The sequence below is a fragment of the Mya arenaria genome, chromosome 15, assembly GCF_026914265.1.
Source record: "Mya arenaria isolate MELC-2E11 chromosome 15, ASM2691426v1".
Taxonomy (NCBI): Eukaryota; Metazoa; Mollusca; class Bivalvia; order Myida; family Myidae; genus Mya; species Mya arenaria.
This window is the reverse complement of record NC_069136.1, coordinates 26,831,489-26,848,501: the sequence shown is the minus strand read 5'-3', so window position 1 is coordinate 26,848,501 and position 17,013 is coordinate 26,831,489. Positions and strand designations below refer to the sequence as shown.

Here is a 17,013-nt window from a genome sequence, read left to right as displayed (position 1 = left end):
GTTCAAACTTGGTCAGAATGGTCCCCTTAATCAAAACTTGACCTCCACTTGGTTTAGTAGGTCAAATCTTTAAGAAATCATGCCTGGAACCAAATATTGGTATTGATATGTTAGACTTTGTTCAACCTGTGGTCAGAATGTTCCCCTTGATGTAATTTTGGTAGACTTTAAAAAGCGGGTGACATGGTGTCAAAAACTAGGTCATTAAGTCAAATCTTAGAGAAATCTTGGGAACAAACAGAGGCATTATATCTGCACCAATCTTCATGAAACTTAATAGGAATATTTGCATCGATGAACTCTTAGATAAGTTTGAAATTAAGTCACATGGGGTCAAAAACTAGTGTGTGAAATATTTACTTTCTGGACCTCAATTGAAATTATCTTCAAGATAATCATGGTATTCTTATTTTTATCTAGTAAAATCAGGATAAAGTAAAAAATGTTTAATGAAATAAGCTCAAGCTTGTTACACTTAATAATTTGTGAGAAATCGGGCCCAGGTATGTATCAATAAATGCAATTATAGTTTCAGCAAAACAGGACATATAAACAATCTCTCTTATTACATAATATGTATGAATTCATGATTATGTTTTTGTAATGGCTATTATATAAGGTGTCAAAGAAGTGCCATTTTTGTCATTAAACATTACTTTGAATTAACAAGTCCATTAGTTTTTTTAAACAAAATTTAATATGTTAGAAATTAAAATATGGGAAGCACTGAAGTAAAATCAAAATTAAAAAACTGCTCTCATTTAAAATCATGTTTTTTCTAATATCCAGGTTGTTTCCATATACAAATACACGAAAAAATAATAAAATAGATCAAGAGCTTTAAAGAAAAAATATGCATCAAATGTACTAGAAGATGTTTCATATGAAGACAAAGATGGTTTATTATGCATTGTTCTATGTAATTATAGATTGTCGGCGTACAACCATCAGTACAGACAGGCAGGAGGGGACTTCAGGCGCCAGGGAGACATGTAAGTTTGTGTAGGAAATCAGTCTGATCATTGAGATAGAAAACAAATAAATGATCGATTGATAATAAAAAAAATCATTTTTGTACAAACACTTCACATTTTGTATCTTGGCTATACAGCCGAACCCTGTTTAAGCTCAAACTCGCTTGGCTCGATTCCTCTTTGGCTCGAACTAGATGTAAAGGACCAAGTTATTTTTATTGAAGGTAAATAATCAGAATAGCTCGAAATCATTCAAGGCTCGAGATATTTTCACCAGTCCCTGGAAGTTTGAGCCAACGGAGTTTAACTGTATTATTTATATCTACAATTTATTTGTTTTGCATTTTCTGGCATCTCTGTTACGAATTTTTCACCCAAAGAATCAGCTAGTATGAGAGCCCGCAGATAGATGCCCGATACACCTGCTCCAGTATGCCCTTTATTGTCATTTCCTATTTATAGTGCTTCAGGCCCAAGTTTCAGTCTAACTTCACATGAGCCTTGCATCAGTTAGTATGAGAGCCCGCTGATAGCTGCCCAATACACCTGCTCCAGTATGCCCTTTATTGTCATTTCCTATTTATAGTGCTTCAGGCCCAAGTTTGAGTCTAACTTCACATGAGCCTTGCATCAGTTAGTATGAGAGCCCGCTGATAGCTGCCCAATACACCTGCTCCAGTATGCCCTTTATTGTCATTTCCTATTTATAGTGCTTCAGGCCCAAGTTTGAGTCTAACTTCATGTGAGCCTAGCATCAGTTAGTATGAGAGCCCGCTGATAGCTGCCCAATACAAGGTCTGCTCCAGTATGCCCTTTATTGTCATTTCCTATTTATAGTGCTTCAGGCCCAAGTTTTGAGTCTAACTTCATGTGAGCCTTGCATCAGTTAGTATGAGAGCCCGCTGATAGCTGCCCAATACACCTGCTCCAGTATGCCCTTTATTGTCATTTCCTATTTATAGTGCTTCAGGCCCAAGTTTTGAGTCTAACTTCATGTGAGCCTTGCATCAGTTAGTATGAGAGCCCGCTGATAGCTGCCCAATACACCTGCTCCAGTATGCCCTTTATTGTCATTTCCTATTTATAGTGCTTCAGGCCCAAGTTTGAGTCTAACTTCACATGAGCCTTGCATCAGTTAGTATGAGAGCCCGCTGATAGCTGCCCAATACACCTGCTCCAGTATGCCCTTTATTGTCATTTCCTATTTATAGTGCTTCAGGCCCAAGTTTGAGTCTAACTTCATGTGAGCCTAGCATCAGTTAGTATGAGAGCCCGCTGATAGCTGCCCAATACACCTGCTCCAGTATGCCCTTTATTGTCATTTCCTATTTATAGTGCTTCAGGCCCAAGTTTTGAGTCTAACTTCATGTGAGCCTTGCATCAGTTAGTATGAGAGCCCGCTGATAGCTGCCCAATACACCTGCTCCAGTATGCCCTTTATTGTCATTTCCTATTTATAGTGCTTCAGGCCCAAGTTTTGAGTCTAACTTCATGTGAGCCTTGCATCAGTTAGTATGAGAGCCCGCTGATAGCTGCCCAATACACCTGCTCCAGTATGCTCTTTATTGTCATTTCCTATTTATAATGCATTGGGCCCAAGTTTGAGTCACTTCACGTGAGCCCAGCATTAGTGAATATGAAAGCCCACAGATAGCTGCCCAGTGCGCCTGCTCCAGTATGCTCTTTATTGTCATCTCCTATATGTTATTCTTTAGGCCCCAATTGGAGCCCGAGACAAGTGAGCCCAGCATCAGTGAATATAAGAGCCCACAGATAGCTGCCCAGTTCGCCCACTCCAGTGTGCCCTTAATTGTCATATCTATTTTTCTTCAGGCCCCAGTTGGAGCCCGAGACAAGTGAGCCCAGCATCAGTGAATATGAGAGCCCTCAGATAGCTGCCCAGTATGCTCGACAGCAACACAGGATGTATGAGGAGGCGTCACAGAATATCGACGACCACTCTGTAAGTTGGCTTGGGGCTGGTTTCATGAAATCAGAATTTATTACATAATTTGAGATCTCATAAATATGAGCCTGAACAAAATTTCATGAAATAATTGTTGTTAAAGAAGATGAAATCAAATCAATATTATATATATATTAAGTAGCGGTGTTTTTTATGATTTAGTTTATAAATTGTATTTCTATTACAACATCATTTCTCTTGTTTATGTTAGCGTTCACATCCCGGAGTGATTCAGCAGATGTCACAACATAGCCACCCACCCCCATCTCTGACCCCCCACCCTCCTCAACCCCTCACCCCGCTCCCTCCCCCTCTTACCCCCCAACATCCCCATACCCCAATGACTCCCAACCCAAGTCACATGATGGGGGGCCACCAGGGTCACATGATCCCCCATAGCCATTCCCATCATATGCCCCAGTCCCCTATGACCCCCCATGGAGTAATGTCCCCGTCACCCATGACCTCTCATGGAGTTATGCCCCAATCCCCCATGAACCCCCATGGGGTAATGTCCCCTTCACCAATGACTTCCCATGGAATCATGCCTCAATCCCCAATGAACCCCCATGGGGTGATGTCTCCCTCAGCCATGACCTCCCATGGAATCATGCCTCCATCCCCCATGAACCCTCACGGGGTGATGTCCCCCGCCCCACTTACTCCTCACCCCCCTCACTCTCACCACATGCAGCCCCCTACTCCACAGAACAGGGGTCAGGCCCATGCTGTAAGTATTCAGCATGCACTGACTACAGACATTCATGTATGGTGATTGCTTTTCTTTTATCAATTGAATCGCAACAAACAGAAATTGGTACATTTCAGTGTAAATTTTTAAATAATCAGCTTTTATTTCACATCCAATTATTTATTTATATGTAATTTCACAGTATTTTAAGCCATGTATTTTTTTCAATGATTTTCTTAAGTCTATCACAAGCTTCTGTGCATTTGTTGTTAAAATTGGTTTTTATCATAGGCCTTGGTGATGTTACCTTAAACTGCTCTGGACCTTTACAATACATCACATCACTGGTAGCCATTTTGTTTTTTAGTCATAGGTTTTTATGAAGTCATATTTCCTGATGATGTCATATTTCCTTCTTCTCGATGGTTTCATTTTTAATGAGACCTGTTTCTGCTTGTTGCGATTCAATTGTTCATGTATGCTTTAAGTGTATCCTAGGTGCAGAATGTATTTGCTTATTTATTTGATTTGCAGATCAGCTGTAGTGTTCCCAGTCCCAGAAAAGCTTTATTGTCTATTTTGTTATTTAAGACCAAATATTAGCTCGTCTATTTTTCGAAGAAAAATGTTCGTGTATTGTCATATCCTTGGTCTCCAAGGTTTTGCCGGCGTCGACATAATGCAAAAACTTTAACCTTGGCCTTGAATGTTCAAGCATGGTACACATATTTCCAGAGACAATATGACATGCTTAATAGTATGGCCAATTATTCTGGATATAATAATTTAGGGAGTTATGCCCCTTTTTGGACTGTAAACAACAACCAAACAAACAAACAATGGCGTTCCCTTCACTGCCCTCTTGTATTATTTGATATTTACTGATAGGCGTTACTGCATTTTAGTAATGCTTTAGTTCTTGTGATATTAAATGTTGTCACTTTAAACTTGTCATTGAGCTCATGACCAATGATATTATTAAGTTTGAGGACTATACACCAAATGATTTAAAAGATATTTAATCTAAAGTTTGACTCTATTGTTGATGATGCCGTACAAACCAATCCCTATGTGTAAGGCATGCTTTGCATGCTTCGCAGGCGACCAAAAAACCCATTTAAGATTCATTCAAATAAAACTTGGTACACATGTTGCCTGAGACAATACTCATATGTACAAACAAGGACCATAACTCTGACTTTAGAAATTATTCAGTTATGAACTCTGACTTAAGTAATTATTTCATTATGTCCCTTGTTTGAAAATACAGTTACCTTCAAACTATTTTCTTAAAGTCTTGATGTTTGCTATATTTTTGAAAAGGTTTTGTGTGCTAAATTAATCTACCCATATCCTTATTTTTGTATGTCTTTTATTTACACTCAATATTACCCTTATAGTAAAAAAAGGTTGCTGACTTATGTTGTACAGTACATTTAGTTGTTAGGTACCATTAGGCAGTGCCAAATTGGTTCTATCGGGCAGGTAGGTTTTCATCCATCAGGGGCTGTATTCATCATGCATCTTAATGAAATATTTCAACCAATTAAAAAACTACTAATTTGTGACAATGCTTTTTTCAAATCTTATATATTTTTTTTAGGGATGCAAACGAATATTCGAACGTTTAATATTCGAATGTCAAAATTGGTATTCGAATATTCGATGCGTTTTGTTTGGTAAATATAATAATAAACCTTTTTCCTACATCTGTGCTGTTGTATATATTAGCATGTCTTGTTTTTACAATGATTGGCCCCTAAATGCCAGAGGCGTGACGTGATGACACTATACCGGTACACGCGTCATATGTTAATTAGGGACACATAGTCGGAGACTATAAACAGTACCCGTAATTTTATAAAAACTGGCTATAAGACAAGTGACATCAAACAACTTTCAATTATTTTCGGTAAATTCTAATGACCATTATTGGATAATAAACGGAATCGGCAACCAAAGTGGTGTCATGGCTGTCAATTAAGCTGTGCAGTATTGCTCAAATCGCCGTTATGATATGGATAACATGTGCTAGTTATATGCTGTTTACTATGTTTCGATATAACATTCGTGCTTTGAAATGTAACTGTATAGAATAGCAATTTAGGTCATTGTTATACAATAAATGGGTCAAAATTCAGGGTTATTTTTGATTTATTATTTATCGAATTTCCGAGTAGGTTTGGTGTTTTCATAGTTATATTATGTAGATGTGAATCCCAGAACGAGGCCGCTCGTCCTACAGAACGACCCGTTGGTGCATCATGACATTCAACCCGGCATTAACGATCTTCGCCTTTTTCAGTGGCTATTGCTTTTGTTAGATATTTTTGTAAATGGGGAATTTCATTGCCAATGTTTGGAAAAATCAGGGTCCTTCGCGTACACCGGCTACAACGAAGAAGGGTTAAAATGCCCCGGCTATTACTAAAGCAAACAATAAAAGTTGTTTACTACATTTCTTATACATTCATATTGGTAATCGAATATTCGAATATTCGATCGAAAGAATTAACGAATATTCGAATATCAATTTTGCCATTCGTTTGCATCCCTAATTTTTTCACTAAATTTATATATATCATTTTATAATTGAGACTTTTTTGTTGCATATATGTTCATATTTCCATTGTCCAAACATGGTTAGTTTCCTTTGAATTCAGCTTAGAAAAAACGACAATTTTCTACTTTAAAGTTGAAATATCAACCTATGTTGCGTTTTATGCCCCCGAAGGTGGACATATTAAAATCGCACCGTCCGTCTGTCTGTTAGTCCGTCTGTCCGGCTCAATAACTCGTGTCCGGGCTGTAACTTTCCCTTGTATGGACAGATTTTAAAATAACTTGCCACATGTGTTCCACATACCAAGGCGACGTGTCGCGTGCAAGACCCGTGTCCCTACCTCTAAGGTCAAGGTCACACTTAGTGTTTATTCAAAATGGAATGCTGCATATAAGGACATAGAGTATAAGTTGTCGTGACCGGGCTGTAACTTTCCCTTGTATGGACAGATTTTAAAATAACTTGCCACATATGTTCCACATACCAAGACGACCTGTCACGTGCAAGACCCGTGTCCCTACCTCTTAGGTCAAGGTCACACTTAAGTGTTTATTCACAATGGAGTGCTGCATATAAAGACATAGTGTATAGGTTGTCATGTCCCGGCTGTAACTTTCCCTTGTATGGACAGATTTTAAAATAACTTGCCACATGTGTTCCACATACCAAGACGACCTGTCGAGTGCAAGACCCGTGTCCCTACCTCTAAGGTCAAGGTCACACTTAAGTGTTTATTCACAATGGAGTGCTGCTTATAAGGACATAGAGTATAGGTTGTCGTGTCCGGGATGTAACTTTCCCTTGTATGAACAGATTTTAAAATATTTTGCCACATGTGTTTCACATACCAAGACGACCTGTCGCGTGCAAGACCCGTGTCCCTACCTCTTAGGTCAAGGTCACACTTAAGTGTTTATTCACAATGGAGTGCTGCATATAAAGACATAGTGAATAGGTTGTCATGTCCGGCTGTAACTTTCCCTTGTATGGACAGATTTTAAAACAACTGGCCACATGTGTCCGACATACCAAGATGACGTGTCGTGTGCAAGACCCGTGTCCCTACCTAAGTTCAAGGTCACACTTAGTGTTTATTCACAATGGAATGCTGCTTATAAGGACATAACACTCTAGGTTGTCAAGTATGGGTGGTATTTTTTTTATGTTAAGAGGCAATTTAAAATAACTTGCCATATGTATTTGACACGTAAAGGCAAGATCAACTTTTCATGTACTGACCTTGTTCATAGATCAATGTCACATTCGGGGGCATTCGTCACATACTGTGACAGCTCTTGTTGATTTGAGAATCCAGCATGAAATAAAACAAACATTTAAATCTAAATTAAAGACAAATATTGTTGATGTTACAAGGAATGATTCTCCCATCACAGATACAAATATTGGAGGCCCTCATGGTTGATTTATCCACGGGCGGTATTCAATATTCTCGTAGTTTATATCCTTATCCTTAGACATGCATCAGTGATTCAAATGAGTTGATTGGTCAATTAATTTTACAGTCCAATCAAAACACTCAGATTCTACTCATAATGTGAGATTTATCTAAAATGGTTACTGAATATGGCCCCAGACATCTTTTAATCAACCAATTGATACAGCTTAATGCCAATGACTTTCAAAGCAGATTTTATCAGGGCCTCTCCAAGTGTAATGCAATTATGATCATGGATGATTATGGAGCTTGCAGGCCTAGGAACATAAAAGCTGTTTTCATTAGATAATTCGAAAGAAAAAAACAATCTCATTGATATTTCTCTGTATGCAGAGAGTTACGATTTCTTTTAAAGATTTGGAGTTAAAATAACAATGATCATATAGGTTTCTACTAGGGTTTGAAAATTGGACTCCATTTGCTATCGATAATCAAATCGAATCGGACCAAGCATTTTGATTTACTATCGGACAATAATCGAAAGTTCATAATATCAGTAAGGAATACATTATTTATACATAGTATCATGAGCATTTAAGTGGTTAAACCTGGATTCAGTACCTGTGATGCTATAGACATGCATTTTGCAACAGAAAGTAAATTTCCACAACCCCTTTCTGTCTTTTAACAACTAAACGAAAAAAAAAACATTACAACACAACACGTACGTAATAATTGCACATTATACTGCAAAAAAATTGCACATTAGGCCAAAAAAATAAAATTGTTTCGGGTAACCTTCCCAAAATTTCTAGGTAGGGTAGGTAGGGATTTTTTCATCGATTGTCACCGACATAGCATTGTCAGTGACGATTTATTGATTGTACTCGATAATCATTTCATCACTAGTTTCAACATGTGTGGACCTGCGTGTGTGTATGGTGACTCTTTCATTATTGTTTTCAATGGCGAAGTCAGCTGTGCATGAGGGGCATTTGTTGTAAAGAGAATATTTATTTGTGTTTTTTATGGCGTTTCGTTTTGAAACTTAACGCTTAAAGGGACTTGCTCATGTTTTGGGACTTAATTTTTTTTTCTTCCCGTTAATGCATCTGAAAACACTCATATGTTTTTTTACTCTTTTATACCGAAATTGGATAAAAAATAATTCACTTGAAGTATAAAAAAAGATTCTGCTTTTAGTGGGATGCAAACACATGCCAAAATAGTATTAAAAGGAAGAATTAGAAAACAGACAACAAAACCACACACCCACATGGACTCATTGTCAAACAAAAGGATTACTTAACTTTTAAACCTTTTGTTGATTTGCGTTACTAATGCTATTCAAAATCTGGGACAATATTTGAGCATATAAATATTATCAACATTAATTTTGTGGAAGGGTTTGGACCAGCCGTCAGTATCTTAGTACACTCCTAATGAGTTGCAACACTTTATTTCGTCAAAAATAAGTGCATTTTACAAATCGTGAGCGAGTCACTGAAAAGGTAGAAAGTCAAGATAAATGCACAAAAGAAACATATTATTAATTTTGCTATATTATGATGTTTAACTCATTTTACTTAGGCCCGAAAATCATTCCGAGTTAAAAACCGCGCAAAATGTTGCTAATATTTTTTATCTGTACGCAAATTGTTTGCTTTCTTTGTTTTGATCATTAAAGGGAAATGAGTAATTAAAATATTATAATGCATTCAAATTATTACATTCCTTTGTGCATCTATCAAGACTTTGTACCTTTAAAAATGGAATCAATCTGGTAAGGCCTTTATAATGCTCTTGTACAAATTTTAATCATTAAGTTTTTATCAAGCATTAATCATGCTTTCATTTATTTATTTTATCATTTAATATTAAAAAATTGATAAAAAATAGAACATTTTATGTATGTATCAGGGAAGACGTTCTATTTTCTCATTATTTTTTACTATTAAATTTCTTGAAATACTAGATTACTTAATGATAGCATTCACATCTGTTCATATGCCATGACAAGTTTAGTTAATGATCCTGTAATGAATACTGACAGTCTGCATATCTGATTTAATTAACATTTTTCAGCGAGATTGATTTTCTAATGACAGTATCAGATTAACACTTAAATACTATATTTAAGATTAAGTATTATAACCCCAACATATAATCATTAAGAATTTTACACCGCATTTTCTCTTCATTACGCTGGTTCCTAATTGTGATTCACGTCTCTAATTTCAGTCAGACTACAGCACTCATGGATCGTACTAAAGATGTGTTGCCATGGATTCCAAAGAATATTTCTTCCTATTCATTGTGTTGTAAATGCTGTTGTACTGTCAGTAATAATGTTTCAAGTATTTTTTGTAATAAATCCAAGTTGCGAGTGATTTTAAATTGTTTCCTGATAGAGAACAAGGGTAAAGTCATTACAGCATTGAGAGTGTTTAAAGGTTTCATTCATTTACTTGTTAGCACTAAGGCTGTTTTTGCCCAATATTTTAGATTTGTTTTATAAAAATACACTGTTGGCCATTTATCTCTGGACAAAACCATTATGTAAGGGTTTTAAAAATGCTGATGTCAGTGTTAAAAGGGTGCTGTGGTGTTACAGAAATGCTGGTATTTTTCATTAACATGTTAGTACAAAGATTTATTCCAATATTTTAAATTTGTTTGTAGAAATACACTGTTGGCCATTTATCTCTGGACAAAACTATTGCTCATATCAGTGTTCAAAAGGTGCAGTGGCATCAAACAAATGCTGATATCATTCATTTATATGATTAAGTACAAAAAATTATTCCAATATTTTAGATTTTATTGTAAAAATACACCGTTGGCCATTTATCTCTGGACAAAACTATAACTAGTATACAAGTTTTTCAAAAATGCTCATATCAGTGTTAAAAAGGTGCTGCGACATCAAACAAATGCTATTTTTCCTGTTTGCGAACCAATATTTCTCACGCATGCCGATCACATGACCATTGATAATTTACTGCAATGTGGGTGGCATGTATTCTTGTCCACACATTTATGGTCAAAGGTGTACTACAAGAAGTGTTTTTTTTGTTTTACTTATTGCTGGTGTTATTTCATATTAGAAATTTTATCATTATATGCTAATGAGGTATATTCTTTTATTGATAAATTCTTTTATTGATAAATCTAGTCAATTTAATCATGGTGTATTATTTCTTTCATTTATTTTTTTTTTTTTCATTATAATAGTTATATAATATTGCTGTTTTAAATGTAAATCGTGTGCTATTCTTGTTGTCAGATTTTGTAGACATTGTGAAATATATATGTATGTGTTCATGTATAGATCTTAAGAATAGGCCAGAACTGAAATATATTAATAAAATAAAGAAAATCTGCCAGCCTGCCCCATATTTATAGGGAAACTTAAAATCCAGATGAGTATATGATTATTTTTATTTTGTCTGGCCTTTCTATTGAGAATAAAAAAAATGTGCCATTTCTTGAACTTCTAGCTTTTAGATTTATATAATATTATCAGTTCTGCCCAGGAAACGACTTACTCGAGAGTGATTTTATAAGCTATCAGTTCTGCCCAGGAAACGACTTACTCGAGAGTGATTTTATAAGCTATCAGTTCTGCCCAGGAAACGACTTACTCGAGAGTGATTTTATAAGCTATCAGTTCTGCCCAGGAAACGACTTACTCGAGAGTGATTTTATAAGCTATCAGCTTTCATTTCAAATAAGTACAAATAAAAACTCTTAAATTATTTTAATTTTTTTAAATTATACATTGTATTCTGTTTCACATTGTCTTATAAATAAATTTTGTTTGGAAGGATGTGTTATTTGTTTTACATGTAGCTCATACATGTTTTAAGGGACTCGTTGGTCAGATAAAAAAAAAAAATATGATCAGGTGGAAAATCTTTAAAAAGCAGCAATAATAGCAATTACGTTTGCATCAAGATAATAAAAATTATATTTTAAGAAATAGTTCTTAGCTTCAAGACACTGTTTCTAAAGCATTTGGATACACTTGCTTGTCATCCATGAGATTTATTCTCGCCGGAAACGAGAGAAATCTAGATTACACGACGAGATCTCACAATAGTTCTTTCTTTTTAGGGAAACAGTAGCAGCCCCTACAATTCAAAACACTTTTGTCAATAATTATGGGAACTTATGACTGAAAATGCTCTTTGCCATAAAGCTTTAGTAACGCTATTGGAAATAGAATTAATTCAGGCTTGGATTTATAAAACTCTGTCCAAATTAGAATCTGCCAGTGGCTATTTGGTGCTACTATGACCAAATTTACCTCAATTGAAAATCTTTTACAGTGATGAAAATGATGATGTTTGTTTCTATCAAAAAGGTTTTAGAAATGTAAAAACTACATTTTACACTTCCTTAATTGATTTGTATGCATGACAAACAATATGTACAGAAAAATAAATTATTTTCACAAGGAATCATTTCTTAAAATATTTCAATATTTGAATTTCATTTCGGTTTATATGTTTGATCAATATTTGCATACGAAACTGACTTAAAGGTACTTGTTCACTTTTTTTGTTAAGTTGTTGAAATTGAGTTATTTTACTAACTTTTGTGAACAAACAGCAAACAGCAACTTGCAAATGCTCATTTGAACCAAATTCATATAAAATAAAGTCAAGTCGAAAATGATTTCATTTTCAATAGCGTTACAAATCAATTTTCAGGCAAAAAGAGCAACGTCTGTCACAATTTTCAATGATTATTAACTGTAGAGCTAATTTGAATTTTTGAGGATGATATATCATTGTTGCAAGTATTGTGTTAACATTTAATTCACACAAAATAAAACAAGATGATGTCTGACCCTAACAAATGTGAACAAGCCGCTTTAAAACCTACGAGCAGTTTTGCTAAAAAATTCTTTTAATGATATTTAATCATACTGTTAATATGATGTTCAATTTTGAAAAGTACACATTTCTTATTGAAAGGAAGTGTCTATAGATCTATATGTATAAGAGAAGTAAATGGCACAGTTTGCCTTTTCATTGAAGTGATTCAACGCACTGCATCTGTATTTGAACATTTAAATCACCTTTCTGCCATTTTAATTTAGATAAATAAACTCAAACCTTCGTAGTTTTAAAAAGAAAGTTGTACAGATATGGATTTTTATCCAAATTTAAATCTGATTTCATGAAATCTTAAAGATAAGACATGATCCAGAGTTTATAATACGAGAATGTGATCTTGTCAAGAGGATAATTGTGTTAATGTCAGCCCAATTAACTTCAAGTTCAACTTTTTTTAGCAAACAATTAAGAACCATGTAAGAAAGTGATTTGATGTGATAAAGTAGTTCATTAGGACCTTAGATAATTTGATATCTTGATAATGTTCATTTGAAGAAGATGCCAAATCCAAGACAATAGCTGATGCTGTTGTTTTTCAATTTGATTGGAGACAATTTTAGAAAATATACTGTCAAAACACTTAGATGCATCTAGGTAATGCATAGGCCGCATTGAAAAACACTGAACAACATTATGGCTGAAGCTGTGGCAGTCCACAGTGAGGGCAAGCAGTTAACATGCAGTATCTGCCAGCGACAATTCAGAGAGATGACGGTCTCCTCATGCTTTCACACGTTTTGCCTCGACTGTCTACGAGGTCACATGACCCCTTCCACCCCCGGGCGAGGTCTAACTACCCCAGGGCGGGGCTACACCTGCCCCCTGTGTCAATCCCCTGTCATCCTCCCTGAAAGTGTTGTACGACACCTTAAAAAGGGAGATACTCTTATACCGGCTGGGACAGTGACAAGGAGGTACAGTCCTGCTGTGGCGAACACTTGTGATGTTTGTCAGGATGGAAGGATGGCTCTTTACAGGTATTTGAAAATAGATCCTTTGTATAGTAAATTTCCGCATGCAATCGACATGACACTTAAATCAGAGTATGAGATAGTTGAGCGAAATGAATTGTGTCAAAAACCTTTACAACTTTTTTTTTGTTTAAACAGCGTCATGTCCAGTTTGTCCAAAACATTTGCTAGACTGCAAGAATGAGTTTTAAAAAGAAATACATTAATGTTTGACATGCTGACCCAAAAATCAACTAGAGCTTTCATTGCATGTGATTAATACCGAACATGGTGTTTCATTATTGCACATCTGATATGAGTATTTGTGTGGGCATTTTTGCTAAAATGTATGCTATGAACTTGAGATGGGGTAAATAGGGGTCATCTACTGGTCAAGGGCAACATACTGGTGGAGTTTCATGGTCTTAGGTAAAAACATTTTCAAGTTATTGTGCGGGCAAGGCATGGCTAACAGACTGACAATCCAACTGCACGACTTTTTTTTCGAAGAGGGGCATAACATGTCCTTGACCATGTTTCAAACTGTACCATTTAACAATTCATGAAGTAGTGTGTAATATGACAAAGATGATTTTTTTTATATATTTTCTTACATGTAGCATGTTTTCTTTTTGATTGAAAAGCTTCATGTATTGCCTCCTGTTTTTAAAGTTAAAATGTCTGTGTTTTCACAATTCCAGGTGCCTGCAGTGTGAACAGAGTTTCTGCAATACCTGCACAAATGCCCACTTGAAAATGAGGTCATCTCGTTACCATGAGCAACAGCTGATTCCCCTTACAGGTCAAGGTCATTTAGATGACCATCAAGAAGATCAGAAGTCAAGGTTAAGCAAATACTGTGAGAGACACCGAAATGATGAAATTAAATTTGTATGTAGACAATGCGGCACTCTGCTATGCATTGTATGCAAGTTATTGGAGCATGAAGGTCATGTGACCAAGTTGGTGTCTGAAGAAGCCAATGAAATCAGAGAGAATTTGACCACATTGATGCAGAAGCAAATAGGATTAGGAGAAAGACTGAAAATGCAAATGAGGGAAAATGAGAATAGAAAATACCAGTATCCTCAAAGTTTAGACCAGGAATTGAGTAAGCTCAACATTCAGGCTACTCATATGCATAGAGAGATTGATGTTGAAAGGGATAGGAAAGAAAATGAACTGCTTAACCACTATGACCATCACATTGAAACAAACAACCAGGATTTGGAATACAGGCAGAGGGATTACAATGACTTTATGGCTATAAATTCTGAGGCTTTACACCTGCTGAATGAAGACAATGATATATATGTTACCAAGAAAGGCTCATACATCTGCAAAAGACTGAAAGAAATAGAGAATGAGACTAAAGAACAAAGGAAAGAATCTTCAACTCCATCGATGACATTTAGAAGTGGACAGATTGAGCAAAACAAATTGGAGAACATGCTAGGAAAGCTGTCTTCCCAGCCAATGGCAACTCATCGTCAAGTCAGGGTCTTATCACCCCAAGGCCAGACTTTCACACGGCAAAGAAGCCCAGATGGTAGAAGTCTTGCAGATTCGTTGTTTGAAGAAGTTCCCATAAATATATCAGCTTCAAAAAACGAACCCCATCCTCTGACCATAACCCCAATGTCCAACTTTAAACTCCCATACAGTGATGGTATTGGGTACGTGTATGGGATAGCACCAGTGGATGGTGACAAAGCATGGGTGACCATGCTGGATTCTGAAAAAGTTATGCTTGTGAATACACATGGTGAAGTGCTGGTCACAGTAAATGTTGGTCATATAGCAGAGGATGTAACTGATGATGGTAAAGGGGGATGTTTTATCACGTGCCCAACAAGTAAAAGTGTAAAGCACATACATATTAGTGGCGAAGAGACAGTGGTTTCTTCAGTTGTTGAAAATCTAGCTCAAGACCCTCATGGTATAGCTTTACTGCAGTACTTTGATGATGATATCCAGGACTTCTTTCAGGAGTTGTATGTTACTTTCACTGAGACAAGGGGATCCAGAATGTCACAGTATGACAACCAGAAGGGTCAAGTGAGAATTTTTACAAACACCGGAGAACAACTGGGTCAGAGTTTTTGCCTTCAGTCACCTATAAGGATAGATGTGGCTCCAGACTCGGATGATATGATAGTTTCTGACCATAGCGCGGGGTGTGTGATGATTTGTGATAGGGCCGGGCTGAATGTTGGAGGACTATACAAGGGTAGTGAGAATGAATTGTTTAAGCCCTTGGGTGTTTGTTTTGATGGGTTTGGGGGCGTGCTTATTGCTGATTGGCGAGCGGAGACGGTTACCAGGGTGACGATGGAAGGGGCAAGGCTAGGGGTTGTGGTTAGGGGGTTGAAAGGGCCTCAATCTGTGGCTGTGAAGGAGGGGATACTATGGGTTGGGGGCAGGGAGGGGCTGATACAGGTACAAAGGCTGTCTGGTTAATAAAGGGCAGTGGTCAGGTGAAGCTTCGGTCTGACTTTGCGTTGGGGGAAACAGAAATTGAAGAGGTTCCCTATTTGTCAGTGAAGGAATAAAACTCTTCCAATGATATAACAATTTTAGAAATATTAAAAAAAAAACACTCATAAATAAAAAAATTCTGAAGTTGCTCCTGTAATACTAAACCAGAACATAATAATTATCGGACTTTAATATTGTAGCATTAAAGCTATTGGCTGAGAATGATCGTGGGGGTACAGAGGGGACCAAGACAGCGGATGGTTCCAAACAAGAAAGAGTTTAAGGGCCTTCCAGAGTGCAAAAGTGGGTGGTGGAGACCAAAAATTTAAGTTTCAAAAGTTCATGTTTTATTGTAGTTTAGAGGAACAGCCTTTTTCGGGAGTAAAACAGACATCCTTTGCGACATGTAATGGGATAATGAGTCGGCCAAATTTTATGAAATTTTATCAAGAAGTACCCGGTAGGCAAGATGACTAGTTCTTCTTTCTTATGCCACACATTCTTCAAGGTTACCATATAGACGAGAATCTAGCTGTGGTGCAGTGGGCGCAATTTAAAGACAAAAAAAAATGAACTTAGAATGTTAAATATGGTAGCATTGAAAACACTAGAATTGTGTTCATAGTAAAGAAAGTTGTGCCATAGTCAGTGCTATGATAATTGTAAATGAGAAGACAACAGACAAAATGTTCTCATTATGCTTAATGGGGCTGTCCTATCATTTTATGGAAGCATAATATATTAAAATCAAAAGGGTCATAACTCTCAAAAATCATTAACCGAGAGAATGCAGTCAAGAGTCTTGTTAGTTAAGCTTTCCAGATGTTTCATGGAATTCTAGTGGGCGATTGCTGAGAAATAGCTTCAGCTGGACAGGAGAAGTCGGACATGAAAGGATGGATGAAAAGTTTCAACTCTTAGTATAACTATCAACTATCAATTTACATTTTGCTTGCACTATAAAGTTGACATGTTTTCATTTTAATGGCAACATCGTCAGAAAAGGTATTTGGAATGGTACAAAAGAATCAACTACATGTGATGTCCACGTCATTCCCACTATTGGAGACAGCCTGATGAAGGCCAATATG

The 17,013-nt window shown here is 36.4% G+C and overlaps 2 protein-coding genes across 3 annotated transcripts in view; both read left to right on the top strand.

The window, feature by feature from the left end:
* Window positions 1-11,335, top strand: part of LOC128219988 (cohesin subunit SA-2-like) — a 44,310-nt gene extending 32,975 nt beyond the window's left edge. Inside the window, exons 31-34 of one of the 2 annotated variants that reach the window (XM_052928200.1) lie at window positions 930-992; window positions 2,808-2,937; window positions 3,152-3,670; window positions 9,832-11,335. In XM_052928200.1, coding sequence (XP_052784160.1) covers window positions 930-992; window positions 2,808-2,937; window positions 3,152-3,670; window positions 9,832-9,861 — 742 coding nt within the window. In that variant the 3' untranslated portion in view covers window positions 9,862-11,335. The remainder of the gene's footprint in view (window positions 1-929; window positions 993-2,807; window positions 2,938-3,151; window positions 3,671-9,831) is intronic. The other variant, XM_052928199.1, reaches the window with a different exon arrangement.
* A 1,251-nt stretch (window positions 11,336-12,586) lies between these two features.
* On the top strand, window positions 12,587-16,832 carry LOC128220591 (uncharacterized). Its single transcript, XM_052929039.1, has 2 exons — window positions 12,587-13,471; window positions 14,146-16,832. Exons 1-2 carry the CDS (start codon window positions 13,128-13,130, stop codon window positions 15,902-15,904), a joined length of 2,103 nt encoding a protein of 700 aa, XP_052784999.1. The 5' UTR covers window positions 12,587-13,127; the 3' UTR covers window positions 15,905-16,832.
* The last annotated feature ends 181 nt before the right edge of the window (window positions 16,833-17,013 follow it).

Coding starts and splice junctions, on each gene's coding strand:
- LOC128220591 (XM_052929039.1), top strand. CDS start 13,128: ATGGCTGAAGCTGTGGCAGTCCACAGTGAGGGCAAGCAGTTAACATGC. Junction 13,472..14,145: donor GGAAGGATGGCTCTTTACAG/GTATTTGAAAAT, acceptor TCACAATTCCAG/GTGCCTGCAGTGTGAACAGA.